At 44.7% G+C, this 11,044-nt stretch overlaps 1 protein-coding gene and 1 long non-coding RNA gene across 2 annotated transcripts in view; one reads left to right on the forward strand and one right to left on the reverse strand.

Annotated features, from left to right (window-relative positions):
• Positions 1 to 1,241: 1,241 nt before the first annotated feature.
• Positions 1,242 to 6,365, reverse strand: STBD1 (starch binding domain 1). The gene is made up of 2 exons (XM_081207214.1): positions 5,915 to 6,365; positions 1,242 to 2,444 (listed from the first exon to the last, which is right to left on the reverse strand). The coding sequence occupies exons 1-2, from the start codon at positions 6,348 to 6,350 to the stop codon at positions 1,675 to 1,677; spliced, it is 1,206 nt and encodes a 401-aa protein (XP_081063340.1). The 5' UTR covers positions 6,351 to 6,365; the 3' UTR covers positions 1,242 to 1,674.
• LOC308594408 overlaps positions 6,321 to 11,044 on the forward strand; it is a 40,185-nt gene continuing 35,461 nt past the window's right edge. The window contains exon 1 of the long non-coding RNA XR_014011447.1: positions 6,321 to 6,428. This is a non-coding gene — a long non-coding RNA (uncharacterized lncRNA). The remainder of the gene's footprint in view (positions 6,429 to 11,044) is intronic.

The following is an 11,044-nucleotide window of genomic DNA, read 5'->3' on the forward strand; positions in this document are numbered from 1 at the left end:
ATAAGCCAATTCACTCTTGCTGGCATTCAGTCATAGGCCCACTCAATCCTGCTTTGTATAGATCTTTTTCAAAGAATGCATGATGTTTACATTTTAAGATGTATGCATTCCCCCCATAACAGTTTTCCCATAGAATATGTGTTTTGTATTTTAACTGTGAAATACTGTATGTATTTTTATATGCATTTGTGCACCTAAACTGCACCGCAAAATCAAGGTAACTGCATAATCCAATTGGGAGTTTCTTTCTGATCCACAAGCAAGTTCTGACCCACTGAATTGCGTCTGCTGCAAAAAGTGCACTGAATGAACTCTTCTATCCCTAATTTGAAGTCCATCGATGTAATACTGAGGTAAGGATCAGATTTTGTGCAGAAAGGAACACTTAAACATAAAAAAAAATCCTGTAACTTTAGGCCAGGGGCTGAGTGGATCCTTCTCTCCCACACCTCATGGGCCAAGCTTGACAGATGGGCTCACCTGTCAATCGCTCAACATTGCAATGATGTCAGCTGAGCCGCTTTCCTTTGCCCATTCAATCTGAAATCAACCCATGTGGACAAAGCCACAGATGATTGCCCTTTCAGAGCACTGTTGCAAACCCCCTTTCAGCCCAGCCACACCGTTACCTGCCCTACACTTGACATCATATCTAATAGCAGGTGAGCATGGTTGGCCAAAAGAGCCTCATGGGCCAAACAGGGCAGCCTCATTAGGCCCTGCAGACCAGCGGTTCCCCATCGCTGATCTACACCAAGAAACAGTTCAACCTCCCTTCATTGTTTCCTTCTTGAGAGAGAGGGCTACACTTCAAGTCTTTCAACAGCCCCCTGTCAAAGACCCACCACTGGTTAGAAAGAAACCATTACCCGTTCATTGGAAAGATCCACAAACTCTGGATATGTAGTCACAGATATTCCTGCTGTGCAAAGCAGCAGCAATTTTGAAATCCTACCAGGGGAGAAAAAGTCAGGGAAACTAGGATCTTCACTATGGTCAGCATGCTTCTGTGACAGTTAACACATGACCCAAACATGTGCTGAGCATCTCAAATGGGAGGAACCAGCCCATCACCATTTTTCTGTTTCTCACAAAAGTACACTGTGAGAACAGTGGCAACGAAGGATTTCTGTCGAATCATGAGGGCAACCTGGGAAGGGCGAAGGAGCTTCTGTTTAATTCCTACTGACTAGAAGGCAGAGACAACTTCTGCTTTAGGTCTCAAGATATAAAGGACGGTCACCAGTCTAAAAATAATCTTTATTGTTTCCTTTTGCAGTCATGATAAATTAAGAACATTTTAACAGACAGTTACAGTGTAGTTTAACTGCACCTTCTCCTGCTCTGTCAGTCCAGTGTCCACACTCAATGCTCCTGTCTCCTCACATAGTACAATCTCAAGTTTAGGGATTAAAGCTTTTTTTATGCAGGGAGCTGTTTTGAAACACCACCCGCTAGACAGCTCTAACATGTCTGTCACTAGGAAGGCTTTGGTCTGATTCAGTTTGAAGAGTTTTCTTCATATCTTAAAAGCCTAAGCTAGCAGCAGAGACACTTTAATCTAAGGCAGTTCTGGCAAAACATGCAGGACAGAGATATACTAAGGTAGGCAAAAACAGGAAAACTCCCTATAGTGAAATGGAATAAAAACAGAACCCCTGTGCTAGGCCAGATTCAGTGAAATCCCCACCACTTATGGGCCACTCGATCCTCATGTTCCGTCATCAGGGTTCGATTGTCACATTCTTCCCACCGCCTGACTTTCCCATTCTCCACCACTATGAACTTCCACTCAACTCTGGTATCAACAGGTAAGACGACAGAGTCCGACCAGAACCCATCCTTGTCACACCTGAGTGGTACATAGTGGTACCACTGGCCTAGACACTCATGGTCACCTGTGACGGCAATCAGCTGGGCTTCCGAGTGAGTGATGTAATGTACCCGAAAAGTCACATGGACAGTCTGAGGCATTGGAGACACGGCAGCAACCCTCTTGGCTTGCTCTGGGTCCTTGCTGCTTGCGTCGTCCACGCTGTTCTTCCTCGTAGCTTCTCCCCACGCCGAATGCTCAGGGACGATTTCCCATTCCTCATGGTCCACAGAGTGATGGCACCTCTGCTCCGTGCATCTCTCCTCATGCTTGTCACTAGGGGCACCTGCTTCTGCTGAAGTACTCCCCTCGTGAACTTCAGCTTCTGGGCTCTGTTGAGGTGCTGTCATGGGGTAACCGAATGCTTCGTTCCTGAGATATTCCTTGTAGTTCATTAAGGGGGTCGTAGGCTCCTCGGCCGGTTGCTCTCTTTCAGGAAACTCTCCAGGAACATCAGGGGAACTGTGTTCCCCTGGAGGACCCAGCTGGTTCCCCACTGGCTCCTGGGGGCTGGACACATTGATTGGCTTTGTTTCAGGTATGGCAGGCTCATAGTTTCCCTGAAGGGATTCTAAACAGAAAAAAATGTTGGTTAGCTAGGAAGAACACAATTTCTAGGTCCCTGTCTGTGTCTCAGTTCATGTACTGTAGCAAGTTGGGCTTCTTTTACATGGGATGGTATTTGCTATTTCTACCAACACCAGTCCCAGGTTCATTCATTTCAGTAGGTTTACTTGGAGTAGAATTTTGCTGAGTTCCACTCAAAGTAATTTAACCCCTCACAAATTGTGCTCTCCCCTGCAATCTAACACTAGCATACCAACATTTTTGTCCCCAGCAGCAACTGGTGAACATCAGATTTCTACTAATTCCCACCTTCCACCACCATGTGAGATCATCCTCCTGCCTTTCCCAACTGCAGCACCTTCAGCCACACCTGTCTGTGGAATCCTTGTAAGTGTGTGTGCGCAAGTTTTTTTTTAAAAAAATGCTTTCATTGCACTTACGGGAGTGCTGAAAGGTTTCCCCCCCCCCAAACTACAAGGATAAAGCAAATTTAACTGCACATGAGTGAGCAAGCCACAACCATTACCCTGATCTGGCTGAAGCTTTGCAAGTGAAACACTATACAAAACTAAAAATATATAAGCAAGAAAACTGGCAGAGACAACCAACCCTGGGGAAGAGCTCTAATGCACCACATACTGGACCGCATCCAACTATCTGCTGCTAGATGCCAGATTGTACTTGAAGCCAGTTGGCAGATGAGCAACTATAGTCATGGCAGAAAACGGCTTGGCCATGCAATGACAGAAATGAAAGAATTTTGCCCAGATTTGGCTCCCCACAAATGTATCACTAAATCCCTCCCCTTCTTTTTTCTGTCCTAGTTGGACAGAAGTTGGACACAGCAGTATCAACTCAGATGCAAGTGGCATGAAGCCATCATTATTTTTCCTAAACAGTAATATACTGACACTCATTTGCCTTTCTTTTTTTTCTCACGGAAGTTTATTTTTAAACTCATGGTCAGCAAATGGTTCCCCAGCCATAACCTTGCATTTTATTGTTTTGGACTCTGCTAGGTTTTACAAGATTCTTGTTCTGCTGTGACGTGAATATGCTTAATAACAAACATGCTATTCCCACACGGGAACTAAAAATAGCTGATGGCTTGATTCACATTAGCGTTGCCCATAAGTGTCCATCAGGCTAGTGCGCAGCCCAAGTTCATAGGAGAGGATTCTCACAGGACAGCCAGAACTAAAAGACAAGAGCTCTCTGCCTGATGGAAGTGTGGCAATGCAAAAGGTCACAACTGCCAATATACCGTATTTTTTGCACCATAACACTCACTTTTTTCCTCCTAGAAAGTAAGGGGAAATGTCTGTGCGTGTTATGGAGGAAATGCCTACGGGTGGCATGCCTACGGATTTTCCTCCTCTAAAAACTACGTGCGTGTTATGGTCGGGTGCGTGTTATAGAGCGAAAAATACGGTAATTCTCCTGCCTGCCTTTCCATAGCAGCTGAAGCCATGCTGAAAAGTTGCTTAGTAGGCTAGCAAGAAGCCAAGAGATTCCAGCTCACTCCTTCAGGCTATGTGCTCTGATCGTATCTCCTTTTCTATTACTGAGAACAAACAGAAACAGAAGCATCGAGAGCAGGTTGCAGGGAGATTAACAGCTTTAAAAGCTGATTCATACATGAACGTGAATCCCTTCTATTCCCATTAGATGATTACTTTCACTTCCGTTTTCATTTAACATGGTAAAATGAAACCTGTTTGCAACCACAACACTTCCACATGTGTAAATCTTCGGTGCAATAATAATAATAATAATAATAATAAATTATTATTTGTACCCCGCCCATCTGGCTGGGTTTCCCCAGCCACTCTGGGCGGCTTCCAACAAAAGATTAAAAATACATTAAAATCAGCAAGCAAGCAAAATGCATAAGCAGCAGCAGGAGATCAGAGTTGGTTTTTGCAGTAGCTCACGTACGAAAGGCTGTGGCTCAGTGGTACAGCACCTGCTTTAATGATTTAGGCTCAGTATAAGGCGCCTTCCTGTGTTTCTCTGCGCTCAGGAGATCTGAAAAGACTGAAAGGTCCATTTCCTCCAGGAGGAGGAGAAGAGGGGAACACTCTGCACACAGGTCACCAAATCTGAGACAGTGGGTCAGACTCACTCAGGACCAAGCGCCAGCTGTAAGACTCTCTACTTCCTGCACACATAGCAGCAGCAGGAGGCAAGGAAAGGCAAAACATGGAACAGGCTTTTCAGATAGGGGCCTCAAGCAATTAAAGGAAGCAGGCGCTCCCTATTCCCTCATTACTTCAGATCAGGAACCATAAGGCATGTTATGGGAGGAAAATCAGGAATAATTACTGCGCACCACTCCATCCTGGGTAGAAGTGGCATCTCCTGAATTTGCATGCAGGGCACAACAGCCCTGCAGGGCTGGCTTCCCCAAGCAGGTGCGAGTTTTACACCGGGATAATGGGTGATGTCGCCTAAAACATCTGGAGGACCGCAGGGTGGTTTGTGGAGGGGGGGAGGCTTCTCCAAGGAGTGTAGAATCACAGAATTGAAGAGCTGGAAGAGACCCTAAGGATCATCTAGTCCAACCCCCTGCAGGAATCTCAACTAGATCATACACGGCAGAGGACCGTCCAACCTCTGCTTTGAAACCTCCGAGGAAAGAGGGTCCACAGCCTTTCTGTTCCCCTGCCGAACATTTCTTACATAGTTGCATGTGTTATTTTATTTTTAAGCATCTAGCAAACCGGGGTGCGGGTATAAATTTGCAATATACCAATTTAATGAAAAAAAATTTTAAAAGCAGAGGGTTCCCCTTCAACTCACCCACCCACCCCACGACACATACTTTGCTGGAGTGGATGTGGGGGGTGGAGAAAGACTATAGCCAAAGGAGTAGGTTGACCTAGAAGCTCTCCAATGCACGGAGGGCAGATTTAATTTGGTTGGTTTTTTTCCCTAACCCAACTCGCGCGCCCTTCTCAAGACCACCGGAGACACGTGAAGAAGGGAAAGCGGGGCCGGCGTGGAAAGCGCATAATGCACGCAATCCCTTGCGGGGAGAAGAGAGAAAACCCCAGGGGGGTGGGGTTCACACCCCTCCAAGACATGGGGCAGCGAGGAGAAACCCCAAAAGACCCCCTGAGGGACGAAACGAGGCAGGAAAAGAAGAAGTTAGGAGAGGAGGGGAGCCAGGAAAAGTTGGGGAACCAACTTATAGCAAGTCAGTGGCGTAGCGTGGGGGGTGCAGGGGGGGCCGGCCGCACCGGGCGCAACATCTGGGGGTTAGGGGGCGCAAAGTACTTGCCTTGCCCCGGGTGCTGACAACCCATGCTACGCCACTGATAGCAACGCAGTCAAAGGGGCGGGGTAGAAAGAATAAAAGTTACTGTCATTGCCAGTATTATTATTATTATTATTATTATTATTATTATTATTATTATTATTATTATTATTATTGAGTTCCCCTCAGGGAGGGAGGGAACCAGGCGCCCGTACCTCGGTTTCCGCGCTGAGGGGACCCCCGGGCCTCCTCCTCCTCCTTCCCCTTGCCGTCTCCGCGGCCGTACCACAGCCAGGCGAGGAGCGCCGCCACCAGCGCCACCAGCAAGGCCGGCCACAGACCCGCCACGGGCTCTCCTCCGCCGTCGCCGAGCGGGTGAGGCGCGGGGCGCAGAGGCGTCGTCGGGGCGTCGCCGCCGCCGCCGCCCTCCTCGCCCGCCGCAGCCATGGCCGGAGCGCGGGGAGAGTCGCCGGGGAGACGTGAGGCGAGGCACGGCAGGCCCGAGCGAGGGCTGGAGGGCTCTCCCTCCCGCGGCGGGAGCCTTATATGGGCCCGGAGAGGAGCCCGGAGCCCGGCCCAGGGAGGAGCCTGCCGAGGCCCAGGACGGGCCTTCGGGGTGGAGCCGCCGCCGCACCTGCTCGTTCCCCTCATTCTTCTCCTCCTCCTCGCGTCAAGTGGAGCAGCGGCGAAGCGGAGTCACTCCGGATTAGCGTCGGCTCCAGCTCCGAGGTAGCCGTTCATTCCGCGCCTGCACTCGCTGACTCTCCCTCCTGGGAGAAACGCAGCGGGGCTTTACTGCTAACACTGTAAAAAGTATAATAACTTGATTTATTTTGATTTGAATGTTTTGCCCCCATCTCTATGCGCTATAATATGCTGCTATTTATTCATTTACTCGATTTCATAAAATTTATACACCTCTTGATCGGAGAAAGGGGAAGCACTGAGCGGGAAAACCGGCTCCTGTTTTCCGAAATCACTGAGATAATGTAACACGGCTTTTTAAATGTTATTGAATATTTTTCGTAGAATTGTAGGCTTGGAAGGGATCCCGAGGGTCATCTAGTCCAACCCCGTGCAAGGCGAGAATCTCAACTAAATCATAAAAGATGAATGGCCAAAATTTCCAGCCGGGGCTTTACTCCTGAGGAGACTTTCCTTCCATTTCAAGCCACGCACCATTTATTTACATGAATTGTTTTATTTTATTTGTACCCCCACTGCCCACCTGACTGGGTTGCCCCAGCAACTTTGGGCGGTTTCCAACATATATATACATATATATATATATATATATATATATATATATGTGTGTGTGTGTGTGTGTGTGTGTGTGTGTGTATATGTATATGTATATGTATATATATGACACATGAAAAGGCTTCCCTTATTTATTTATATACCGCCCTATTCCCGGAGGTTTCAAGGCGGTTCACATGAAAAGATCACAACATATAAAATCGAAATAAGAACAATAATCCAATAACACCCCCCCCCCAAGAGCCATATTTTAAAAAGGTATAGTATGAAGTTGTTGTTTTTTTCTGGGGGGAAAGGTGGGGGAACTCACCACCAAGTTTGTTTGTGGAAGTGCCACACACAAAAACACCTCCTGCAATGGCTAAATGTAAGATGTGATTAATAAAACACAAGCAAACAATGATCTGGGTTAGAAATGGCCACAACTTTATTGATATAGGTGGGTTTTTGGCTCAGGCATTGGGTGTATATCCGTTCAAAACTCCCCCCCCCCCAATTAATTTGTTCATTTTTTAAAAGGTAAGAGAACTCAGTTTTGCCCAGTTCCTGCTTTTTTAAAAAGCCACTCCTACATAGATTATTTTATTTGTATGCCACTTTCCAGCAGTTCAAGGTGGCTTATAGCATGAAAAAAGACACATAACTACAGGGGGGGGGGATGATGACATAACTACAACATTAAAAGAATATATAACTGCAGCGTAACAAATGTATTCATAGGTAATAAATCAAATATTTTTAAAAAATCCAAACTGAACAATTTCCACATAAATCACAGTATGCATGATTTCGTGTGTCTGACACCTTTCCGCAATTCGAACCATGTTCAAGGTGGCTTACAACATGAAAAAAAGTTACACAACTGCAGCATGGAGGGATGCAAAACGGTCACCTAACAAAAGTAGTCATAGGCAATAAATTAAACATTTTAAGAAACACATCCAAAACGAACGAAAAAAATGTACACACCTCAAAGCAGTGTTTACAAACAGGCAAAACAATAAAATCTAAAAAAATCACAATCCTGCAACACTAAATAACAACATGGCAGTAATAAAAAATGGAATAGGAGAAGTACAAGTATTATTATTAGATTTAGATTTATTACCTCTTCTTCACCATTTGATACTTTTGTAAAAAGACAATATTTGAAGTTTTTTTTTTTGCTTCTCCCGTCATCCCAATAATTTTAGAAGCAAAACCTCATACTGTACAGTATTAATAAGCTAATACTGTAAAAAGTATTTCCTTTTTTATGTTTTTCCCCCATCTCTATGCTTTATATCCTGTTATTTATTCATTTATCGATTTCATAAAATTTATACACCTCTTGATTGGAGAAAGGGAAAGCACTGAGCAGGAAAACCTGCTCCTGTTTTCCAAAATCACTGAGATACTGTAACAGGGCTTTATAAATGTTATTGAATATTTTTCGTAGAATCATAGAATTGTAGGCTTGGAAGGGATCCTGAGGGTCATCTAGTCCAACCCCGTGCAAGCCGAGAATCTCAACTAAATCATAAAAGATGAATGGCCATTCAACTTTTGCTTAAAAACCTCCAAGGAAGGAGTGTCTGCCATCTTCTGAAGGAGTCCATTCCATGTCAAACAGCTCTTACTATCAGAAAGTTATTCCTGATATAGAGTCGGCATCTCCTTTCATCTAACTTGAAGCCACTGGTTCTGGTCCTACCCTCCAGAAGAGGAGCTTGCTTCATCTTCCATGTGACAGTCCTTGAGATATTTAAAGATGCCAATCATATCTCCTCTCAGTCTCCTCTTTTCCAGGCTAAACATATCCAACTCCCTCAACCGTTCCTCATAAGGCTTGGTTTCCAGACCTTTGATCATCTTGGCTGCTCTGTCTGCACACATTCCAGCTTGTCAATGTCTTTCTGAAATTGGAGTGCTCACAATTGGACACGGTATTCCAGGTGTGGTTGTTCTGACCATGGCAGAATAGAGCGGTACCATGACTTCCCTTGATTGGAACACGTTTTTATTTGCCATTTGATGGGGAGAGGGGTACTTAGAGATATTCTGGCCAATAACTGAGTAACCTTCTAGTGGCACCTCCCCACCCCTTCTTCTAGCGAAAGACTGAAAGACATTATCTTCTCTACTTTGCTGAGAGTTCTCTTTCCCCTCTTACTAAAACAAAATGCCTATTTCCTTCTTGTGATGTCCTGAGTAAACTGGGCAAATGGGCATGTATGCGCAAGGGGGAGACATACAGACAGCCATCGTTCAATGAACTAGCATACTGATGTCAATGGGTTAAGTGGGAGAAAGGTCCTCAGCCTGTGTTATTGTAGGAATGGACCTGTTTGCTTGCAACACAGCTGGTTTAAAGACAAGGCAGGCAGAGTTTTGCACAAGAGGTTGGGAGCCTAAAGTGTGGGGCCCTGGGTGGTGGTTGCCCAATATACCCCCCCACACACACACCCAAAAAAAAAACCCTCCATGGCTCCTTCCTGTAAGCAACAACAACAAATTTTAATCTATTCCCATGTAATAGAAGGGTTATTGCTTCTATCACCCTCTCACAACAAGCTCAGCATCAGGTGCTGTGAAGATGAATTCCAACAATTGCAAGCAGAATTAGGATATTTATGAGGATTGTTGAGCTTTCTAAGTGCTATAATTAAATGCTGGATTCAAAGTCCACCCCTCCCTTTTCTCTTCTGGAATTCCTTTTTTTCTATTTTTTAAAAAAATAGCTTCCACAAACTAGATTACATTTCTTAATACTGCATTGCCCTTCCTTATTTGTGATGAAGTCCAAAGAAATGAAGGATTTTGCAAAGAGTGGGCGGGTAAGTCTTGTCAGGGCTATCAGATCCTATTAAAACAAATTAGATTTACTAATTATGCTAATTCAATTTTATTACCCATTTTGATGCTACTCTTGAAGCAGTGATGTCAGATTTTAGGACAGGATTAAAAGATTATTCTGGTGAAAGATTAAACCAACAGCCAAGGAAGTTGACTGCAAGAAGCTTTGCAATACAGACTTTGCAGAGCTACAAAAAATGATAAATTAGGTGTCAGTAGAGAGACTCTACATCAAGAAACTCATTTAGTTGTTGCTTCAAATGCTGGAATATATCCCCACATTCCTTCTGAACAGAATATTTATTTTCAATCCATTATTTTTATCTTTCTTTAATCATGGTCATAATTTGAATTCTAAGACGCACTAATGAGATCTCATTCCCAGCTATCTCATTAAAAAAGGGAATGGCTAATTGGATGTCTCTGTGAATCTATTTCCAGTAGTTAGAGTTCTTAATCTTCCCATGTCATTCAGAGCTTTTAACTTGATGGGATATTAAATGTCATTTTAATTTATAGACACACAAGTTTCCAGTCTTCACAATGGCAACATCAGACTTCATCAACATCAGACATATTTGAATGCTTGCCTCTCCACAGCTCATAGTCAGAAATGAAACAATCATGTCCTTATCTCCATGTGGCTCAGTTCAAAGTAAACGTGTAGGATTGTGCTGTTAGTGCTTGTGGTTTTCTTTCCTTCCTTTTGCTATGATAGACTAAACACAACAACCTTCCCTCCAAATTGGACTTCAGGTTGTAAGTGCCATTGTTTTGCGCAGCCAAAACAGCATTCCCCACATACAAGAGGGAAGTCAGCAGAAGTTTGCAGAAGTGCAAACCTACGTGGGGAAGGCAAAAAGAACTCGGTGAGGACTAAGCATGCTCCCTGCAGCTTTCTCCAAAGAATCCTAAGAACTTTAGCTCACACCTCACAGGGCTACAATTCCCATCACCCTTTAAAAAACTAGAATTCCCATGATTTATTTGTGGGGGACATAATGCACTTTTAAATGTATAATATGTTGTTGTTGTTTAGTCGTTTAGTCGTGTCCAACTCTTCGTGACCCCATGGTCCAGAGCACGCCAGGCACTCCTGTCTCCCACTGCCTCCCGCAGTTTGGTCAAACTCACGCTGGTAGCTTCGAGAACACTGTCCAACCATCTCGTCCTCTGTCGTCCCCTTCTCCTTGTGCCCTCAGTCTTCCCCAACATCAGGGTCTTTTCCAGGGAGTCTTCTCTTCTCATGA

Source organism: Podarcis bocagei (genome assembly GCF_964188305.1).
Source record: "Podarcis bocagei genome assembly, chromosome: 9".
In the NCBI taxonomy this organism is placed as follows: Eukaryota; Metazoa; Chordata; class Lepidosauria; order Squamata; family Lacertidae; genus Podarcis; species Podarcis bocagei.